This window comes from Sorghum bicolor, chromosome 7, assembly GCF_000003195.3.
Source record: "Sorghum bicolor cultivar BTx623 chromosome 7, Sorghum_bicolor_NCBIv3, whole genome shotgun sequence".
Classification (NCBI taxonomy): domain Eukaryota; kingdom Viridiplantae; phylum Streptophyta; class Magnoliopsida; order Poales; family Poaceae; genus Sorghum; species Sorghum bicolor.
The window spans coordinates 57724077-57747807 of NC_012876.2; the positions used below are offsets into that span (position 1 = coordinate 57724077).

The window sequence follows — 23731 nt, forward strand, 5'->3', positions numbered from 1 at the left end:
AATCTTTTGAACCTAGTTAGTCCATAGTTGGACAATAATTACCATAAACAAACGAAAATGCTACGATGTTGTGAATTTTTTTTTTGTTTGTGAACTAAACACGGAGAAATCCGGAATGCGAGCCTCAAAACCAGCATCAGCTTTCCAAATTCCCACTCCGGATACCAAACGACGTTTTGGTTTGCAAATTATATAGGCTCCAGTACCGCAGTATGTGCACCTATAAATCGGCCAGTGCTCAGTCTAGCGAACGGCCGGATCGGAACCCCTTCGCTTTCTCCCCTGCTTCTCTCAAACGAAATGGCAGCCGGATCTTCCAGTTCCAGCACCGCCCTCGTCGGCATCGTTGACGACTTCTACTTCTCCGTCCTCGCTCACGGGCGAAACGACGCTGGCGCCGCCGGGGACGACGAGCTCTTCCCGATATCCGACGAGAAGTACGCCACGGAGCTCCAGCTACAGGAGGTGATGATGTCCTCCGCCATCGCGGCCACGGCGCGCTCCCGGGTCGCTCCACCTCGCAGCAGCACAGCTGCCACTAGCGACAACGCCGCCGCCGCCGCCGCGTCGGGTCACGGCAAAGGTAAGTGCGCCTACACCTCGTCGTCGTCGTCGTCGTCCCGGCCGTCCATCGCCGTCGCCGCGACGCTCGTGTTCTGCAAGATCTGCATGGACGTGGTGCCGCCCTCCGACGCGCACCGCGCCAGCCGGGGCTGCGCACACGCCTTCTGCGGCGGCTGCCTCGCGGGCTACGTGGGCGCCAAGATCCAGGACAGGATCGCCGACGTCAGGTGCCCCGAGGAGCGGTGCGGCGGCGTGCTGGACCCGGAGCTCTGCCAGGGCATCCTGCCCCGCGAGGTCTTCGAGCGGTGGGGCGCCGCGCTGTGCGAGTCCATGCTGCTGGGGGCCAAGAGGACCTACTGCCCCTTCAAGGATTGCTCGGCGATGATGCTGGCGGACGACGACGGCAGCGACGACGTCGCCGAGGCGGAGTGCCCGAGCTGCAGGCGGCTCTTCTGTGCGAGGTGCAACGTGGCGCCGTGGCACGCCGGCGCTACCTGCACCGAGTACAGGAAGCTCCGGAAGGGGGACAGGGGCATCGAGGACACCATGCTGCTTGAGATGGCCAAGGGGGAGAAGTGGAAGCGGTGCCCCAAGTGCGAGTTCTTCGTGGAGAAGCGTGATGGTTGCCTTCACATTACTTGCAGGTACTCCGTACGTTCCATCTCATCATTCATCAATATGGGAGCAGTACCACTGTTTCTTCACGGATTCACATGTGCACTGCAGTCAAACTGACTCTGAAGTGCACGTAGTATTGCTTTTTCCCTTTTTTTTATTCAGGACTTGTTAAATAAGGTCACGTTAAATTCATCCAAAAACAAAAAACTTTTCAATATTTTTTTCGTCACATTAAATCTTCTGCCACATACATAAAACATTAAATATAGATAAAAATAAAAACTAATTATACAATTTGTTTGTAAACCGTAAGACGAATTTTTTAAACATAATTACTTTATAATTGGATAATGTTTGTCAAATAAAAACGAAAGTACTATCAAAATTAAAAAAGAAAATTAGACCTAAACAAGGCCTAAAACGAAGAACGGTTTGTTAAAGTATGGTAGATTTTTATTTAATTTAATAATTAGTGTCTAATTATAAACTAATTAAGTTTAAAAAATTAAAATTCATCTCACAAATTACTCTCTAGCTATGTTTTTAATTTTATAAATGTCTATATTTAGTATTATATATATATTCCTTCCGTCTTAAAATGACCAATGTTTTTTACTTTGACCAATAATGTTTGTTCGTTTTGTTCAATTTTTTATGTAAATTTTAAAATAAATAAATCATTATTAAAGTAATTCTAATAATTAAATAAGTCATATCAAAATAAATAATATTTATATAAAAGGTTATAATAAAATTGGATAGTCAAATAAAACGTCAACAACGTTATTTTAGGCTTTGTTTAGATGCGAAAAGTTTTTAGATTTCGTTAATGTAGCACTTTCGTTTGTTTATGATAAATATTGTCTAATCATAAACTAATTAGGATAAAAGAGTTTATCTCGTGATTTACAGGTAAACTGTGATTTACAGGTAAACTGTGTACTGTAAGATTTAATGTGACGAGAAACCTTGAAAACTTTTTAGTTTTTAGATGAACTAAACAAGCCTTAGACGAAGAGAAGTACTATGTCCAAACACGATGCGACGGATAGTAATCTTTACCGTCAGTAACAATACTGTAGAACCTAGTCATCAATATGGGAGCAGTAGCACTGTTTTTTTCACGGATTCAAATGTGCACTCCAGTCGAACGGATTCGTTTTTTTTTACGAAGTGCACTACAACTGCAGTGCAAGAACTATTAAGGCCTTGTTTAGTTCCCAGAAAATTCAAAATTTTTTCAGATTCTCCGTCACATTGAATCTTTAGACGCTTGTATGGAGTATTAAATATAGCCGAAAATAAAAACTAATTACACAGTTTGGTCGAAATTGACGAGACGAATCTTTTGACCGTAGTTAGTCTATGATTGGACAATATTTGTCAAATACAAACGAAAACGTCATTATTCATATTTTGCAAAAAAAATTGGAAGTAAACAAGGCCTAAAGGCCTTTTTAAAGAAGAAGGCCTTGCTTTGTTCCATTTTTTTTTTTGCAAAATGAATCTATAATACTTTCGTGTATTTAACAAATATTGTATAATTATAGTCGAATTAGACTCAAAAAATTCGTCTCTCAAATTACAGGCAAACTGTACAATTAATTATTATTTTTATCTATATTTAATGCTCCATGCATTCATCACAAGATTTAATATGACAAAAAATCTGATTTTTTTTGCAAAACTTTCTGGGAACAAAACAATGCCCAAGATGAAGAAGATGAGAATTAAGGTCTTATTGTGCATGATTTTATGGTAGCTTCTCCAGCAGTTAAATCAAAAATTCAACTTGAAAACGACTTTAGAAACCAAAATCAAGACAAAAATGCATAGGCCGAAGTCAATTTTGGCAAGAAGCTGAAACCATAAAAATGTAGTTTCTCCGTACTTTATGATTTTTGGACAAGCCCAAATTAATCCTACTAGAGAGACTCTGGGTGGTCTCGTTAATAAAAAACAATATACACTTAAATTCAAATACTTTAAAACTCAACTTCCGTCAGTCGTCGGATTGAGCTATATATATGATCGTTTCTTGTCGAGATTTTTTTGGAGCATTGTAATTTCCTCGTATCATTTCCTTCGCTTGAAAATATTTTTTTGTACAAAAAATTGATGGTATCGCGATTTTGCAGGTGTGGCTTTCAGTTTTGCTATGGATGTGGCAAGAGGTGGGGGATTACTCATTCTCGTTGCACTACAGCGTGAGATCCGATGGATGCTATCTCGGATCTAAGTATAAGGCCATTGTCAATATAGGTTTCTTGTTCTAGTTTTCAAGACTTATGTATTGAAATGTTAATTAGTTTTAATCCTATAAAACTCATTTTATTTTCATGAAACTTTTGACCATCTCTCTTTATTAGTATTAATGTCTCTCTTTATTAATATTATGTCATGTCATATTTACTAAGTTGATAACTTATCTAATGTCTATAGAACTCGTAAAATCACCGCGAGACTAGCCTCAAAACAAAAAAAAAAGAATAGTGTTTTTCAATTTATTAACTGATTGTAACTGGAACTAAATGCCATATCCCAACTAGTGTTATCATATCAGAAAATACTGCTGACTGATTTGTTATGAGAGAAAAATACTATTAAATAGCTGACATATTTGACTGATAAGCTCAAGCGAACAAAATACTGCTAACTGATTTGTTATGAGAGAAAAATACTATTAAATAGCTGACAGATTTGACTGATAAGCTCAAGCGAACAAGGCGATGTAGTGAGAGAAGACTGCAATTCCGTCAGCCGCTCGGGCTATCAATCGGCAACGGATTTTAGTAATAGCTTAGGTTTTCTCGTTGAAGTTTTTGGGCATGGATACTACACTACTCCCTCCTGATTTCCCAGATGGTGTCACTATTAGACTCGATTCCTCCAGCGGATTGGGACTATAAGGAATGTTTTATTCTGCTTGTATGTGTTTGGGCTACTGTCTTACTTTTAACCCTGTTGGATTTTGGATGTTGGGGTTATTGTTGGGTACGTCATCGACATCAAAATCTTTCTCCTAAGTGGTGTTTTTTTTTACATTCCAGTCCTAACTTCCTGCGGTTTGGGTTTTTCTTTCTCTGACTAGCTAGGTGCGCCGGATTTATGGAATCGATCAATCTCTTCTATTTAAACCTACGTACTGTTGCAATTGATTTTCTCCTCTTTGTAATATGGCAGCACTATGTGGAAACAAAAAAAAAATGGCCGGACGTACGTGATGCAATCGTAGTATATTTTATTTGATTTATGACAATGTTAACCAAGAAAGCAAATATTGTAATTTCATTTGTCTTTTTTACGTGTGATCCTTTTTGTATCAAGAACTAATTAAGAAGCAATGAAATGGTTCACAAATTCTTTTTCCTACTTGATCATGGGCCTTGTTTAGTTCCAAAATTTTTGGCAAAATGAGCACTGTAGCAATTTCGTTTGTATTTGACAAATATTGTTTAATCATGGACTAACTAGGCTCAAAAGATTCGTCTCGTCAATTTCGACCAAGCTGTGCAATTAGTTTTTATTTTTATCTATATTTAATACTCCATGCATACGTCTAAAGATTCGATGTGACGGGGAATCTGAAAAATTTTGTAAAATTTTTTGGGAACTAAACAAGTCCATGGTTATGTGTGTGTTAGGGAGTATATGTTTAGGGCCTGTTTAGATTTAAAATTTTTTGGTCCAAAGAGGAAAAATTTTGTGGAATTGGGGCCTCGGAACTAAACGGGGCCAAAAATTTGGGGCCAAAAATTTAGGCTGCAGGGTCTGATACTGTGCACGTACTCCCATAGAAGCCTACCAATGACAACTGCAACTGCATGCAGCCCAAGTTGTGTCAGAAAAAACTTTCCCAAACTAAATACCTAAAATATTTCGTGTGCGTCAGACTTCTGAGCTAAAATTCTGACCACAAAAAGTTTACTACTTTGGCCAAAAAAATTCAAATCTAAACAGAGCCTTATTAGTTGTCCATGTGAGACAAGTTTATAACCTTGTTGTGCATACAGCAACTAGTGGTCTCTTTCCTTGAGCATTTAGGCCTTGTTTAGTTCCGTCTTGAAATTTTTTCGTGACACTGTAGCACTTTTCGTTTGATTGTGGTAATTATTGTCCAATCATAGACTAACTAGACTCAAAAGATTCGTCTCGTCAATTCTGACCAAACTGTGCAATTAGTTTTTATTTTCGTCTATATTTAGTACTTTATGCATGCATCTAAAAATTTGATGTGACGGAAATCTAAAAAATTTTGTAAAATTTTTTAGGACTAAACAAGGTCTATATTTGACGGTTTCTCCTCCTTCCTATTCCTAGGTGTGGCTTCCAGTTTTGCTACGGATGTGGGATGTCGTGGAGTTCATCTCATTCTAATAATTGCCCAGGATTATGAGACGGTGTTACGTTACGGAAGCTACATACTTGATAATGGATCATGCTAGAAATATATTAGCAATCATCTTTTCGTCTTTGTGTCATCGTCGTGAAGTGACAGGATCGTCATAACACTATAAACAGTATGTGAAGACGGATGGTTTCAGTGAACTCGCTTCTGGAGTTTTGGGAGATGAAAGATGGCTGGGCCTTGTTGTGTCACAGCTTTGAGAAATTAATGAAAATGAATGTTAAGCAAACTTGAGCTCTTATTTATTTAGTTTTTAGAGCATCTCGAAGAGTACCCTTTTTTTCTTCCTAAAAACAGTACCTGGCCTTAGTCCTAGTGGAGATTTCAGTCTAATAAAAGGAGCTTTCTTGGAAGAAAGAAAAATAATCTGATCGATCTATAACAATGAAAGAACCTAATTTTTTAGGAAATACCACCGAAATAATAAATTTTTAGTTAGAACTAGCATTCTATTATGGTTTCTAGCTAACATTATGAATCCACTATTTAGCTTCCTGGCCATTAACCTACCCTTGGTGGATAAGTTCCTTCTCTTCTTCTTGAGGTCCAGCATAAGCGAAGTCTAAGATCGGCACGAGCCCTAGCTAGGCAGCAACAGATCTCGGTGGTGGCATGAGTCCGAGGTGGGGTTGGATCCGACTAAGTTATCAGTGGTGGCGACGCACAAGTGTTGTGACTAGCCTATGAGAGCATGTCCACCAGATCCCCTTTTCCATAAAGTTTGCTATAGGGGATTGATAAAACAAAGTTCCAGATTTTTTTAGATAAAGAATAAATATCCGGCTTTATCTATCCAAAGATAGAATCAGACCAAAAATTACAGGATGTTCAAAGAAAAAAATCTGCTGTACAATCTACAGCTGCAAGCACGACTACTGGAAAAGGAAAACAGTTTTTGACTAAGCAAAACCAACATGTCTGTGCATAAGCCAACCATTGCAACTAAAGAAAGCTAAAGCCGACGTCTCCAGGCGAGTTGCTGCTCTTTAAGATCTTCATGCCGCTGCAATATTGCCCACTGTCGTAGCCAATGAGTTCCTCGGACCTGCAAAAGAGACTTAGGTTTGCATTTATCAAAAACTATTTCATTCCTTGTTAGCCATATTGTCCACAGTAAGGCTGATGCTGCTGTTAATAACAATGAATTAACTTTTTTACTACCCAACTTTGACCAATTTTCAAACAAATCATTGATGCTCAGTGGAGGTGAAATCCCAAAAAGTAAATGTATGGAACGCCACAAAAACTTGGCATAATAACAATCGAAAAAAGGTGTTGAATTGACTCTAAAAGATGGCAGAAACCACAAGATTTATCTCCATGCCAATTTCTCCTAGCTAAGTTATCCTTTGTTAGAGTAACACCCCGTTTTAAGTACCACATGAAAATTTTAATTTTCATTGGTAGCTTTGTTTGCCAAATATCTTGTGAGACACGTTCCCCATTGTTAATTAAAGCAACATACATTGACTTGACTGTAAAGATTCCCGAGGACTTTGAACTCCAAACAAAAACATCTCTCCCCTGCATTAGGTTTAAGTGTTGTAGAGAAGCCAAAATTCGGCGCTAGTTATCTAAGTTTCTGCCCACTAGATTCCTCCTGAAGGAGATGTTTAAGTTGGGAGAACTCAAAATAGTTGCAATAGAATCTTGCTTCCTTCTAACGATATTAAACAATGCAGAGAATTTATCTTTTAGAGGTTTGTTACCCACCCAAGTATCAAACCAAAATCTGGTTTGGGACCCATCTTTTACATTAAAATGTCCAAGTTCTAAAAAAGTGTCTTTCACTTTCATTAGACTTTTTCCAAAAATGCGAGTCCATCGGTTTTTTTTCACAACTTCCTATGGTCTTATTCTTAATATACTTGTTTCGTAACAACTCTTGCCATAAACCATCCTCATTTAATAACTTGAACAACCATTTACTAAGCAAACATTTGTTTTGAATTTTTAAGTTTTGGATTCCAAGCCCTCCTTGATCTCTAGGCTAGCACATAATTTCCCATTTGACTAATCGGTATTTTCTTTTGTGTTGATCATTCTGCCAGTAAAAACGAGACCTAAAACAATCCAATTTCTCCAACACACCCTTTGGTAGTTCAAAAAAAGACATCATAAAACATCGGTAGACTTAACAGCACCGAATTTATGAGAACTAACCGACCACCAGTTGTTAGCATTTTACCTTTCCACCCGCTAAGTCTTTTTTCAATGCGTTCCTCGATAGATTTCCAGTCCTTATTGTGCAGCTTCCTGTAATGCATAGGAAGTCCCAAGTATCTAAACGGGTATTTTCCCAAAACACACCCAAACAGTTGCGAATAGAACTCTTCGTGATCTTTTGCTCTACGGAAACAAAAGACTTTACTTTTACGAAAGTTTATCTTTAAGCCAGATAGTTGTTCAAACGTGCTTAATAATAGTTTCATATTGATAGCTTTCTCAACATCATGGCTCATAAATATCACTGTGTCATCCGCATACTGGAGGATGGATAAACCATCTTCGATGAGATGTGGGATAACACCTTCTACTTGGCCTGCATCTTTTGCTCTAGCAATTAGTATGGTCAACATATCCACCACTATATTAAATAGTATTTGCGACATGGGGTCATCTTGCCTTAAGCCTTTTTTAGACTGGAAATAAGGTCCTAACTGGTCATTAACCTTGATATTAACGTTACCGCCTTGTGTAAAGTGTTTTGTCCACTCACACCATTTGTGAGAAAAACATTTCATTCTTAAAGTTTGTTGTAGGAAATCCCAATTTACTTTGTCATAAGCTTTCTCAAAGTCTATTTTAAAAATCACCCCATCTTGTTTTTTTATGTAATTCATGAATAGTTTCATGCAGAATCACAACACCCTCCATGATATTTCTTCCTGGCAAAAAGGCTGTCTGAGTCGATCTTATCAGTTTTTGGGCCACTGTGGTAAGTCTATTTGTCGCCACCTTAGTGAAGATTTTAAAAGAGACGTTCAACAAACAGATAGGCCTATATTGTTGAATTACCCTTGCTTCAGCTTTTTTAGGTAACAAAATAATATTACCAAAATTCAAACGATTTAGAGGTAGTGTTCCCTGATAAAAATCTGAGAACAAAGCCATCAAATCATTTTTAATTAGCTCCCAAAAAACTTGATAAAACTCCGGAGGAAAGCCATCCGGACCAGGTGCTTTATTATGTTCCATTTGGAAAATAGCTATTCTAACTTCCTCCTCCAAGAATGGTGCAATTAACAACTCATTTTCCAGATCTGAGACTTGAGGTATGTCCACCGTCTGTGATTCATCTAATGAAATTAGAGAGGCATCAGACGGACCGAACAAGTTTTTGTAATAACTGGTAATATGCTGTTTAAGTTGAGCATCACCAGTTATAATACTTTCCCCATCGTCAAGCTGAAAAATATGAGTTTTCCTATGCCTACCATTGGCTAATAAGTGATAGTACTTAGTATTAGTGTCACCTTCCAACAAGTGCTTCACTTTAGCCCTTTGGTACCACTTAAGCTCCTCCTCCCTCAAGAGTTCTGCCAATCTTTCATTTAGAACATGTTTTAAATTTCTTTCAGATTCATTCAACTCCACCAGCTCTGCCTTTTTATCCAGCTCATCTAGTTTGTTTAATAAAAAAATTTTCTCTTTTTTGTACAGTCCACTCACGTGTTTTGCCCAACCTCTAAGCTGTTGTCTTAATCTTCTAATTTTCATTTGCCACCTTTCTATCGGCGAACCAGAAACCGTAGTATTCTGCCAAATATCCGCCACCATCTCACAAAAGCCGTCTCTCAACAACCAACCCAACTCAAATTTGAATTGAGTTTGAAAAGTTGACGAAGCATTATTTGTAGAGACTAAGAGTGGTGTATGATCAGAAATTTCTCTATTCAGTGCCTGCACAGAGGTATGAGTAAACTGTGCTTCAAAGTCTGTACATACTAAGACTCTGTCTAACCTTTCAAAAGTTTGGTTTGGCATATTATTTGCCCAAGTGAATTTTCTTCCTGACAACTTTATTTCTCTTAGGTTCAGACTGTCAATGACAGCATTAAACATAAATGGCCATCTATCATTATAATGATCATTATTTTTCTCGTCAGGCCCGCGGATAATATTAAAGTCACCACCTACAAGAATAGAAACAAATCCGTACTAGCTCAGACAAGAATTTTGCCTTTTAATCTACCTGTGCTGGGCCATAAACTGATATCAAATTAAATTTAAAATCGTGTTCTTTGTGTCTAAGCTTAAATCTGATTAAAAAAACTACTCCTTCAATTTCCCCAATGTCGAAAGTTAACAAATGAATGCCTAGAATCATACCACCAGGGAGTATGTTTTTTAACAAGAAAATGAGTTATTTAAGTCAATTATCTCCATTAAGCCATGCTATGATGAGCTAAACACTGAGTTCTTCTCTCTAGTTAGACACATCTAGTAGGTAGGCTCTATATATGCCAATTTAGGCTACTCCGAGTTTGGTGTTATCAAAATTGCCACAGTATTTCCAATTATCATTGGATGTAGAAAAATATAGAGAGAGGGGATTAGATAGGAATCTCCTCGAGCTATTTTCTATCCGATCCCATTATATATATCGTGATTATAGGAAAAGGAGATCTCTTTTTTTGAACTGGTCTAGTTTTCTAAGATCTATTTGGGTATGTGTCCATAACTAATTGTTTAGTCATCTAGACTGTGCAAACAAGTGGACTAATAAGTGAATAATTTTTAGTTCACATTTCATCAACTAATAACTAATCAATTAGTTTGATATAAAAGAAAGCTGGAATCTACTAAGAGCTAATATGTAAACATTACAGGACTATAAACTTGACTAAGGGTATTGTTTGGATATACATGACTAGTTACTAGCTATGTAAAAATTAGCTCAAATTAGCTATGATTGTCTTAACTACTAGTTGAACAATTGGCTAAAAAATCATCCAGCTATTAGCTCTACCTTTTGAATGTACTAAAACTAATTTTGACTAACTTTAGCTAGCAATTATATTTGTATAAAACATCCTTAGGACTGGTCATGTCAAGAATCTTAGCATAAAGAATGATATCCCGTATGATTTCTCATTGTTCATCTACCAAATTCAAACTGAAAATATTCCAACGGCGTTAACGTTTGCTCCTTTTTCGTTCAAGCCTCACTACATAAGGCCTTGTTCCGAATTTTTTTGATTTCGGTACCGTAGCATTTCTGTTTTTATTCGACAAATATTATCCAATTATGGACTAACTAGGCTCAAAAGATTCATCTCGTGATTTACAGGCAAACTGTACAATTAATTTTTGTTTTCGTCTATATTTAATACTCCATGCATGTTCCGCAAGATTTGATATAATAGAGAATCTTGAAAAGTTTTTGGTTTTTGGATGAACTAAATAAGGTCTAAAAAAATGGCTTGATACGTTGGAAATTAATCTAAGCCTTATTTAGTTTACCCCAAAATCTATTTTTTTTCAAGATTCCCAATCATATTAAATTTTGCGGCATATACATGAACCATTAAGCACCTGTTTGGCACAGTGAGTCAGTGAACTGTTTTTTTTAGCCAAATACTTTTTTTTCTAAAACAGTTTTATGGATGAAGCTATTTTTCTTCTCCTCTCACAAAGATACAAGTTGAAGCTAAAAAAACATCTTATCCTAGCTCTCTCTCCCATTTCTTTCTTTCTCCCATGCATGAAGGTTCGAGTGAAGCTATTTTATCAAATAACTTTTTCAAAACAGCTTAATTTTACCTAAAAAGTTACTCATGAAGCTCTTTTCTAAAAAAACGTCACTAGTGAAGCTGAGCTGTGTCAATAGGACCTAAATATAAATAAAAAAATAACTAATTATATAGTTTATCTGTAATTTACGAGACAAATATTTTAAACCTAGTTAGTTTATGGTTAGATAATAATTATCAAATCTATATCTACTAATAAATTATAAAAATTTCAGTCTGCCCGTAATTTTCTTCTACCCCCGTCTCGGCCAGAATCGGTCTCCGTCCGTTTAAGGGTTGTAGGAGAGAAAAAAGAAATATAATATTTTCTAGGTTCCCAATGCAAAATCTTCGGTTTATATTTCGGCTAGCCTCTACCGTGCTTGTAGAAGAGAAAAAAATAATTTTTTTTTCAGGGTTTCTAATGCAAAATCTCTTATATCCTATTAATTTTCTTTTCTTTTATTCTTTAATTTGGCTAAAAATTAATAAATGTATAGTAAATTATAAAAAATCTAAAAATTACAAAACAAATTTTATTCAGCTCCATTTATGTAGATTCATGCAGTAAACAAAAAATAGGTACAAAGTGTTTGTCCTATTAATTTACCTTTTCTTTTATTCTTTATATCAGCTGAAAATTGATAAATGCGTAGAAATTCATAAAAAATCTAAAAATTACAAAACAAAATTTGTTCAGATCCACATATGTAGATCTATGTAGTAAACAAAAAATATTACAAAATTTAGTATATTTTTTTGCTAGAGATGCATGCCTATGTTTTTTAGTGTAAAATTTAAATTGTACTCCCTCCATCCCAAATTGTAAGTCATTTCAAGAATCTTGGAGAGTCAAACTTTTCAAAGTTTGACCAAATTTATATGATAAAATAATTATTATTATGATACCAACTAAATATCATTAGATTCTTCCTTAATTATATTTTCATAGTATACTCACTTTATATTACAAATCTTAGTATTTCACTCTATAATTTTGGTCAAACGTGAAAATACTTTGACTCTCTAAGATTTTTGGAATGACTTAAAATTTGGGATGGAGGAAGTAAACAAAAAATATTACAAATTTTAGTATATTTTTTTGCTAGAGATGCATGCCTATGTTTTTTAATGTAAAATTTAAATTGTACTCCATCCCAAATTGTAAGTCATTTCAAGAATCTTGGATAGTCAAACTTTTCAAAGTTTGACCAAATTTATATGATAAAATAATTATTATTATGATACCAACTAAATATCATTAGATTCTTCCTTAATTATATTTTCATAGTATACTCACTTTACATTACAAATCTTAGTATTTCACTCTATAATTTTGGTCAAACGTGAAAATACTTTGACTCTCTAAGATTTTTGGAATGACTTACAATTTGGGATGGAGGGAGTAGTTATCTTGCTCCAATTATTATAAAAAATTTATGGTAGCCTATTTAATATGATGTTTGATTTGTGGTAAAAGTTCTAGCACCATTCCTGCATATCTCACTGATTTACTAATTTACCTAAATTTATGCTTGCTAAATAGTTTAGCATCAATTTAAGTGTGTAAAAATATAAAATAGATAATTCCACTACCTTTGCACGATGTATTGTTATATCATATGAACACTTCATAATTAAGCCTATATATTTATAATCTATATACATTTAACTGATATATCATATTTATAGGAATCCTAATCTAAATAAAAAAAATAAAGCTAGCAACAAACTTCTCATGTTTTAATATAATACTACTAGTATTATTATTAAATAAATATGTCTCCAAGCTACATAATATTGTAAATATTAACTATCTTATACCGTAGATGTCATGGTTATCAATAAAATAAATTATGGACTTTAAATTTCATAAAAAAGATAAATATAAATAGATATGTAATATTATGTCACCATTTTTATGACCATTTGATGTTTTTCTTCCGTTGCAACGTACGGACATATTTGCTAGTACAAACAAAAGTGTTAAGTGTCAAAATTTAAAAACCTTTTGATCTAAACCAGCCCTATCTACGCAAAAAATTAGGAGTATTCCAAAGGACAGATAAAGATTATTTCGAAAAAGTAGGTAGATTTCCACGACGGCACGACCTGCACTGCATGCAGCCTTTTGCACTTCTCGTTCCTTCCCATGAAGCCTAACACCTCAGGAAAAAGACGGAAGTGCCCCCTTAAAATCCAAACTGAACCTGAGAACCCAAACCCGCATCCGATCCTGCAAAAGAAGTTGCAGGCAGAGAGATTCCTCGCAAAAGGAAGCCGGTGAGCCGGAGGGATTCCCGCCGGTTCCACGCACCGGCTCGCTGGACCTCTCGTCTCCCTCCCCCTCCCTTCCCTGTGCCGCCCACGGCAGAATGGCGGGAGCCGACGGGGCGCAGCAGCACCACCACCCCTGCAGCATCTGCATGGAGCCCATGGCGCCCACCGCGGCGCACCGCGGCGCACCGCGGCGGCGCCGCCTGCGCGCACGCATTCTGCGGCGCGTGCCTGTCCGGGCACGTCCGCGCCAAGCTCGAGTGCGGCGGCGGTGGCGCCGTGGTGCGGTGCCCCGACGCGTCCTGCGCTGCCGCGCTCGATCCGGAGCTCTGCCGCGGCGCGCTCCCCTCCGAGGTCTTCGAGCGCTGGTGCGCCAAGCTCTGCGAGTCCCTGTTCCTCGGCGCGCGCCGCACCTACTGCCCGTTCCCGGACTGCTCCGAGATGATGGTGGCCGACGACGACAGCGAGGAGTGCGTGACCCAGTCCGAGTGCCACGGGTGCCGCCGGCTGTTCTGCGCGCGGTGCGCGGTGCCGTGGCACGCCGGCGTGACCTGTGAGGAGTTTGAGCGGCTCGGTGAGGGGGAGCGCGCGCGGGAGGACCTGCTGCTCGTGAAGGCCGCCCGGGAGGGCAACTGGAAGCGTTGCCCGCGCTGCAGGTTCTACGTGGAGAAGTCCAGTGGCTGCCTGCACATTACCTGCAGGTAAAGGTTGCTTCTTGTTTACAGTGTGGAAAACTAACCAATCTGATTGCCGTCGTCGTGGCCTCAGTCAACCTTTTGTATTTCATTAGTACATTGTCCTTGTTTGATTCGATTGTGCAGGTGCGGGTATGAGTTTTGCTATGGATGCGGTCAGCAATGGCAGCTGATACATGACGGCTGTCCTGGGGCATGAAACAGGTGTGAATGATGCTCGCTAGTGTAGTTTATCTGGATTTCCATTGGAACAATGAATCATCAATCATGCATGTCCCTTTCTCTCTCTTAATACTCTGATCTTGAGGATTGATGCTAGGAGGCTCAGGTGGCTTTGTTTTCAACTTAATCGAATGTGCTTGATTATTTGGTATGTCTTGCTCCGATTTAAACTATTTATGTAGCACTTCACAATCTTGTGACATGTTATGCGTGTGATCAAATTGTGTGCTATTTCATTTTGCTGTTACTTGATTGAGAAATTATTGAGGTAAAATATTACCTCTGTTTGGATCTCCTAAAAAATGAGATCGAGATCCAAACACTTGGATTGTAGAATGAGATTCTGGGATCCAAATATCTACCCAAACCTTGCAATTTGGAGATTCTCACAGTGCAAAGGAAATAATCACTGTGAGATTGAGATCCAAACACCTCTGTTTTTTTTAATTTAGAATTTGGATTCTGTTTCGCTATCTATAATCACTATGAGGATGGGATCCAAACAGGGCCTATTTTGCAGGGAAATGCTTCTTTTGCGGTGTTTCATGCCTTGTTGTGTAATGTGGACTTCTAGCATTTCTCAGATCATTTCTTTGTTTCTGAATCTTTGAACTGGAAACTGAGAACTAGAGTTGTGGCTTTGTAGTTCTGCCACCACTGCATATCTCTTACTGTGGAGAGAGAACGTTTAGCTGCTTGACATAATGATAGTACTAAGTGTCTCCTTATCAGTGTAGGTCCATTTTGGCATTTGGTTTTATACTGGTCTTAACATTAGCGTTCAGTTTGTTTAGTTTATTTGTGTGAGCTTTGCCTTTGTCGGAAAAGGTAACTTGTGCTGTAGACAAAGAATGTTATGCGTAGACTTGGTCTTCTCTGGTTAAACTGAAAACTAGCTCTGCGTACAACTACTGAGGAGCAACAAAGGCCAATTGTTCACTACCTCGGTACCTTCTTGTCAGTCAAATCATTTGCTGCATTTGAGACTTAGTGCTTCACAGATTAAATTAACTGGTATAGAATTGTTACCTTTGTTTAGTGGACAATTTTTGGAGTGGTAAGTGCTATATTATGGTAGTTATTGTTTTGATCACTTTATTGTTAGAGTTACCATGAACTCACTGTTTCTGATTTTAAGGGGCAAGCTTGTGAATCTTCTCCTGCATATACTCCTTTCATGCTGCTGTGTATACTGGTTTTTGTCCATTGTCACATTGCAAATTTTGGAAATAGAAAAAAAATACAACAGGGCTACGGAAAAACATTTTGCCTAATTTGACATGTCTTCTCAACACTTGTATCTCAATCTAGTTTACAAAAGTAGCTTGTCAAAAGTTACATTGCTATGTTGTGTAATTTGTGCTTACAACACGACACTGTGCCATTAAACCCCTAATGAGAAGTTACAATACGAGGAAAAAAATATTTTATTTTATTTTTGACAAAAAGGGTTCCCCCCTGCTTTATATTCATAAAGCACAAACAGTTCACAGCAGAGATTTGAGGAAAAAATTATAATGAGAGGACTTAAGATCTTTGGTACAGCCCTGGTTATTGTTGAGTCGAAGCAGTCAGCTCTCAATGCAGAAAATTGGAAAAATTAAAATTATGTTTTACCTTGTAGTTACTGTTGACATTTCAAAGTACGTTTGATCAATTGCAGGTTTGGCTTCGAGTTCTCCTGTGGCTTCGTTAAGCAATGGGAGCTGATACATGATGAGGGTTTCAAGAATGGAGTAGGTATTGATGTTGCTATCAGTATGGTTTCTCTAGTCCCATGTGAACCATGGTCCATGGATAGTCTGATAACCTCTCTACAGTACTTTGGAATATTGTTCTCATGCATGGTGTTTGTCTCCAGTAACATGCCGACATGATACTTTTCTTTAACTTAAGCTGAGTTTGACAGTGCTTGGAATTTTACGATGCAGTACATACGGGGTAGTTGCATTAACAGGACAATCTATTTGATACTGACATGGGAAATTATATATAGGTCTTTTATCTTTTTTATTTCCTCAACCCTGTGAGCTGAACAGAACGACAATTGCATCAGTATGGTCAGAAAACGCAAAAAGCATCACAAATCAATCCAATACCCTGATTTGTGATAGAAGTAATCAAGAAGACGATTTCATGACTACATGTGAGCAACATTTATGATCGGCTGTTGAATTTGCGATTTACACAGGGAAATCAATTCATAGTATTCTAAATTACAGTCGGTTGGTTGAATCATGTCTACCTTCCAGCATTTGCTGTTGACGTTGTTTCCTTTGTGCTACATTGTGCCCATGCACTTTCCAGTCTAAAGTTCACAACGATGAACCTGGTAGGAGTTACTCTACCCTGTAGAGGGACTGAAATCGGCTGGTTCATTTGTTTTATATTGTATACAGATTCAGATATACATTAGGCATGTGTGTATATATAGGAGGGATCTCTGCAGATATGGCTCGAGACATGTAGAATGAAGCACAAAGACAGATGCTTTGCGGTTGAGTCACTCAAATTATAGGCCGAATTAACGTGGGAGCCTGTCTGTAGAAAACCAAAACTATCAGCGAAGACTATTTTTCTCACAAAGAAATTATATATTTTTTTTATTAATAAGTCAAGCTTGGAAGGGCTCCTCTGCCTATGGCTCGGTGTCGGAGGAGTCGGAGCTGGAGAAGCCACAAAACGTGCTAAAATCTATGAGATGTTGGTAAATCAACAGTTGAGCCGAACTAAATACTCCGTTCTACTGGTGTAGCTGTGCTTCTTGCCTCGATTTCCCTCGGCTATCCAGATGAACGCGCGAGGGCGCCGGCGCCACGAATGCTTGTCCGAAGCACGGGTGGGCAGTTTTGCACAAGCAATAGAAGACGGCGGGCTCGTCAGCTATGCTGTGTGAGTTGCGAACAAGTAATCCTCGTGCTTTTCACCCTTTAATTACTTGTGCTTTGGGTAATTGGGCATTTCGGTTACAGCGAGGAACGCGAGATGTTGTTTGCCAAGATCTTGTGGTAGCTTTGCTGGCTTCTGCGCACTACTCGCACTCGGCACTCGAGCGATTCCCCTCAAGCTCGTGGAGGTCTTGGTGGCCACCAGCTATGACTGAGATGCGAGCAATGGCTGGATGGGACGTACCCTGGCATACAGTCATTTCATTTCTACGTGTGTCTTTTGCGCTGGAAGTGGTAAGCGAGCGGCTGTGCATGCCTTTGATTGGATTCCTGTTGCTTGCATCTTGCTGCACCCGTTCCTAGCCACTCCAACAGTGATCGCTCCAAATCGATGATGTGGACGAAGATGGCAAAACAGTGCACACAAGTTGACTCCAGCAATGCCCCATCGCATTACACAGTCACAGACAGTAGTAGTATTTATCCCTTCAAGAAACTCAAAAGTCATCACATTTTATGTTTATACGTTAGTGCAGACTGGTACTAGCATATACACTGTTACTCCGTATAAAGGTATCAGGCAGGACATGCGCTGTCCTGAACGGTGAATATCGCAGAGTTTTACAGGTTCCAAATCTACCTTGGCGTTCTATTTCAAACCGTCGTCCTTCCCTTTCCACCCGTGACCACCGAGTAGCAGTAGCAGCAGCAGCAGCCCACAAGCGCGCGCGTACAAACAAGCCGCTGATCCGGCGTCCAAACACGCGGTGGCCCACGCCCGCGCCGGCCCATCCACCCATCCTCCTCCACTCCCCCCCCTCTCCTCTCCTCTCGCTCGCTCAGCCTCAGCCTCACCCCCTCACTGCGTCTCCCAGTCCGGCCGCATCCACGGCCGCGCCGCGTCGCCACTCAGCTCACCCCGTCCCGTCTCTGCCTCCCCGTACCGCACTCTTGCACTGCACACCACCAGCGCATCGCATCTGGCCTGGCCACCTGACCTCCCCCGCCCTCCCTCTTCTTTACCCGAGGTGGCAGCGAGGCGCCTCCTCGCTTTTCCGCTTTCCCACTTCGCCTCGCTCTTGTCCCCAATCGTCCCGATCCGGCACCCGCGCAATGCCGCCGCCGCCGCACTACTATCCCGTCCTGCTGCCGCTACTGGTTCTTGCGGCTGTGGCGGGCGGGGGAGGGGGAGAGGCAGATGGACTGGAGCGGACGTACATCGTGCGGGTGGACGCCGACGCGAAGCCGTCGGTGTACCCGACGCACGCGCACTGGTACGAGGCGGCGGTGCTGGCGGCGGCCGGCGATGGCGCGGGGTGGCCGGAAGGGGGCCCGCTGATCCACACCTACTCGGCCGCCTTCCACGGGTTCTCCGCGCGGATGTCCCCCGCGGCCGCCCAAGCGCTGGCGTCCGCGCCCGGGGTGGCGGCCGTGGTGCCCGAGCGCGTGCGGCAGCTCGCCACCACGCGGTCCCCGAGGTTCCTCGGCTTGCTGTCCTCCCCGCCGTCGGCGCTGCTCGCGGACTCCGACTTCGGGGCTGACCTGGTCATCGCCATCGTCGACACCGGCATCTCCCCCGCGCACCGCAGCTTCCACGACCGCGGGCTGGGCCCGGTCCCGAGCCGGTGGCGCGGGGTGTGCGCGTCCGGGCCCGGGTTCCCGCCCAGCGCCTGCAACCGCAAGCTCGTCGGTGCGCGGTTCTTCTCCAAGGGGTACGAGGCCACCTCGGGACGCATGAATGAGACGGCGGAGGTCAGGTCCCCGCTCGACACCGACGGGCACGGCACCCACACCGCGTCTATCGCTGCGGGGAGGTACGTGTTCCCGGCGTCCACGCTTGGGTACGCGCGCGGCGTGGCCGCCGGGATGGCGCCCAAGGCGCGATTGGCAGCGTACAAGGTGTGCTGGGTGGGTGGCTGCTTCGACTCCGACATTCTCGCGGCCTTCGACGCCGCCGTCGCCGACGGTGTCGATGTGGTTTCGCTCAGCGTCGGTGGCGTTGTTGTGCCGTACTACCTCGACGCGATTGCTATCGGGGCGTTCGGCGCCACCGAAGCCGGTATCGTCGTCTCTGCTTCGGCCGGCAATGGTGGTCCCGGTGGGCTCACGGTGACCAATGTGGCGCCCTGGATGGCCACCGTCGGGGCTGGCTCCATGGACCGCGCGTTCCCGGCCAATGTGCGGCTCGGCGACGGGCAGGTGCTCGACGGCGTGAGCGTGTACGGGGGGCCAGCGCTCGAGTCCGGCAGGATGTACGAGCTGGTGTACGCCGGGGCGAGCGGCGACGGCGGCGGCGGAGCTTCGTCCGCGTCCGACGGGTACTCGGCGTCGATGTGCCTCGACGGCTCGCTGGACCCAGCCGCAGTGCACGGCAAGATCGTGGTGTGCGACCGCGGCGTGAACTCGCGCGCCGCCAAGGGCGACGTGGTCCACCGCGCGGGTGGCATCGGAATGGTGCTAGCCAACGGGGCGTTCGACGGCGAGGGCCTTGTCGCCGACTGCCACGTCCTTCCGGCGACCGCCGTCGGCGCGGCTGCGGGCGACAGGCTCCGCAAGTACATCGCGTCGTCCACCAAGCAGAGGCCCGCCACGGGTACCATCCTGTTCGAGGGCACCCACCTGGGCGTGCACCCGGCGCCGGTGGTGGCGGCGTTCTCGGCGCGCGGCCCGAACCCGCAATCCCCGGAGATCCTGAAGCCGGACCTGATAGCTCCCGGCCTCAACATCCTGGCGGCGTGGCCCAGCGGCGTCGGCCCGGCCGGCATTCCCTCGGACATCCGCCGCACCGAGTTCAACATCCTGTCAGGCACGTCCATGGCCTGCCCGCACGTGTCCGGGCTCGCCGCGCTGCTCAAGGCGGCGCACCCGACCTGGAGCCCCGCGGCGATCAAGTCGGCGCTGATGACCACGGCCTACGTGAGGGACAACAGCAACGGGACGATGGTGGACGAGTCGACGGGCGCGGTGGCCGGCGCGTTCGACTTCGGCGCCGGGCACGTGGACCCGATGCGCGCCATGGACCCGGGTCTGGTGTACGACATCGGGCCGGGGGACTACGTCAACTTCCTGTGCAACCTCAACTACACGGAGCAGAACATCCGCGCCATCACGCGGCGGCAGGCGGACTGCCGCGGCGCGCGGCGCGCCGGGCACGCGGGCAACCTCAACTACCCGTCGATGTCGGCCACGTTCGTCGCCGCGGCGGACGGCGCCAGGGAGACGACGACGATGAGGACGCACTTCATCCGGACGGCGACCAACGTGGGCGGGGGCGGGAAGGCGGTGTACCGCGCGTCGGTCCAGGCCCCCGAGGGGTGCAACGTGACGGTGCAGCCGCGGCAGCTGGCGTTCCGGCGCGACGGGCAGCGGCTGAGCTTCACGGTGCGGGTGGAGGCCGCGGTGGCGGCGGCGCCCGGGAAGAGGATGGAGCCCGGGAGCTCGCAGGTGCGGAGCGGCGCGCTGACGTGGAGCGACGGCAGGCACGTCGTCCGTAGCCCGATCGTGGTGACGGTGCAGGCGCCATTGCAGTGACTAGTACTGATGACCGCGGATGGAGCCGGAGCTGTGGTGAGGCCATCGACGGGAGGTGGGGGAGAACACAGTCTCAGTGTTCTTTGTGAGTCCTCAAGGTTTTTAGCTTTTCTGTATTAATTAAGGTTGCTGTTAGCTGTAGAATACGGTCGTGGAAGAGCTGTATCGGTAGCTACTACGTAAGCTATTATATACTGGAAGTCTGGAGCTCGTCGATCTCCGGTCGTCTTCCTCCATTTCTCCTCGTCTTGCTTTGACTGCTGCTACCATTTGCTTCTGTTTTCTGATGAAGCATGCCATGTCGGCCACCAGTGTTTGTGTGGTTTTTGCAGGGAATGGCTTTCAAGTGCTGTGATTGAATGGCCCTCGTCGTCCTCGGCTGAGCTCACATGGACGCGTCATGTGAGTGAGATATATGATCATATGATGAGTGGGGTTCGGGTGAGTGCGTACTTGAAGTAGGATCCCGCTTTCACTCATTCATTCATTGGCCTTTAAACCGGGAAATTTTCGCGAGGAGATGGAGGGAAGCAAGCAGGGTGACGAGTGCAGAGTGCAGCGAGCGCTTTGTCAAAAGGCACCGCCGTAGGCAAAAAAATCAATGGCCCTGACTGACTCGATGGTAGTACTACTGTAGAGACTAGAGAGGGTTGCTCCCCATATCTTCGTGTGACTTTTACTCCAGCATTGCATTTCCGTCATTGAGACGTTAATTAATAGCAGCTTTCGGGACAGATGACTGTGGCCATGTTTCGTCACGGCCGCTTCGTGCCAGCTGGGGGTACTATAGTACTGTGATTTTGTTAGTAGAAACTTTCATTTGGCCACCATTGACGACCGGGCCTTCGCTTTTGCTGCGCTAATTAACCATTTCCCGGCGACCGAAGGGAACATGAACATGCCCCGACACATGAGGGCATGAGGACTAGTGTTCTCCCTGTCGTTCGTTGACTTGAGTGGACTCCATTGACGACCAGGCCTTGCTCATTCCGGGTCCCAGCTGAGGAACAGCGACGAAACATATGGCCCGGCACACACAATTCCATTCTCACGGTCGTTCAGCAGTTTTCAATCCAGCGAACGATCTGACAGCTAATACATACCGGTTGGCTACTCTCTTTCCCCCTCCTCCCACTTCCCTTTTCCTCTGTTTTTGATGTCATCATAAAAAAAAGCAAAACATTTATTTCAAATTATTATAACTTTTAAATGATGTATCTATTTTTAATTTCGTCTACACCGGTGTGTTCAACGTGACGAGACGAACAAAACTAGACCCCACTTCTGTATGTTTCGAAGATTTTTATTTTTTTTAGTACCAACTTATGTATATTAACTTATAACATATAATATATATTGCTAACTTATTCTGCTAAATTATGCTGCTAACCTATTCTGCTAAGTTGTATTGTATAACTTCAGTTTGTGTATAATAACTGCGTAACTTTCTATATACACTAGCGTATTAGTTGTGTAACTTATGTACATAAGTTGTATTGTGTAAATTATGTCTCCCTCTATTCCAAATTATAAAATGTTTTGATATTTCTACATATATTGATTTTGTTATGTGTATACATATATAGTTGTGTCTAGATACATAGTAAATTCAATTTAGAAAAGTCAATATGCTTTATAATTTGAAATAGTGGGAGTAAACTTATGTACATAAGTTATATAGTATAACTTTTTTGAGAACGACTAACTTAGCAATGTTGAGTTATTCCTCGAACTTATGTTGTCTAGAAGCACTGCTAAGTTAGTACTGTTAAGTTTATAGTAAAAGTTATGCTTTTTAATTCTGTTTTATAAGTTATGAGCACATGCTTCTTAAAAAAAATAAAAAAGTATTAAAGAAGAGGTGATCTAGCAAAAGAAAGTGAAAAGAGAATCGAATGCCTTAAAAGAGAAAGAGAAACGATTCCTGTTCTGTCCAAAAATAAAAAGTAATATATGCACTTTCCAAAAAAGAAAAAAAATAGCTGTCGGAAATTGACCGCTGGTTTCATTTACGCCGAACGTTCGTGAAATAGTAACGTCACCCGCATCGAGCGTCTGCGTGGCTGCGAGTCAGATGTACCCGTTTGCGTAGTTTAAGAAAAGTTTTTAGGTATTACAACATATTTCTAATAATTAATATCTCATTATAGATTACTTAAATTTAAAAGATTTGTTTTAAAATATATGCTAAATAGGCCACGGCCGATGCTGACTTGACGAGGCCCGCCATCTCGTTTCACTGCTTTCCAATGTCGCCTCCAGGGGCACTCGGGGCTTGTTTAGTTTCGAAAAGATTTTGGATTTTAGTACTGTAACATTTTCGTTTTTATTTGATAAATATTATCTAATTATAGATTAACTAGGCTCAAAAGATCTATCTCGTAATTTACAGACAAACTGTGTAATTAGTTTTTATTTTTATCTATATTTAGTGTTTAATGCATGTGCCGCAAGATTCGATGTAACGAGAAATCTTGAAAACTTTTTGGATTGGCCTCGATGTGCCTCTACGCTCTGTCCTCTCTCCATAGGTCGCACGCAACCATTGTTGTTGCTCTGCGACATGTGTGTGTGCTGGCCTGCTGGCCAGGTACGAGCGACACCGCCACCATGTCAGGGATTCTCTCTATTTTTTCCACTCGTTCTTCTAGCCACGGTCCACGACAGATTCCTTGCCGTCGTGCATCCGATGGACTGCGAGGTCGCTGACAGTGCGCATGTGCTTAACCGGCCGAATCAATTTCGGCTCGGCAGGAAGGTGCGCACACACACTGGCATGAACCGAGAGAGGAG

The 23731-nt window shown here is 42.7% G+C and overlaps 2 protein-coding genes and 1 pseudogene across 2 annotated transcripts; all 3 read left to right on the plus strand.

Annotated features, from left to right (window-relative positions):
* Nucleotides 272-3507, plus strand: LOC8080635 (probable E3 ubiquitin-protein ligase RNF217). The gene is made up of 2 exons (XM_002444409.2): nucleotides 272-1208; nucleotides 3321-3507. Exons 1-2 carry the CDS (start codon nucleotides 301-303, stop codon nucleotides 3391-3393), a joined length of 981 nt encoding a protein of 326 aa, XP_002444454.1. The 5' UTR covers nucleotides 272-300; the 3' UTR covers nucleotides 3394-3507.
* Nucleotides 13613-14733, plus strand: LOC8077882 (annotated as a pseudogene).
* Nucleotides 18197-21269, plus strand: LOC8077883 (subtilisin-like protease SBT1.5). The gene has a single exon (XM_002444411.2). The coding sequence runs from the start codon at nucleotides 18521-18523 to the stop codon at nucleotides 20936-20938; it is 2418 nt and encodes an 805-aa protein (XP_002444456.1). The 5' UTR covers nucleotides 18197-18520; the 3' UTR covers nucleotides 20939-21269.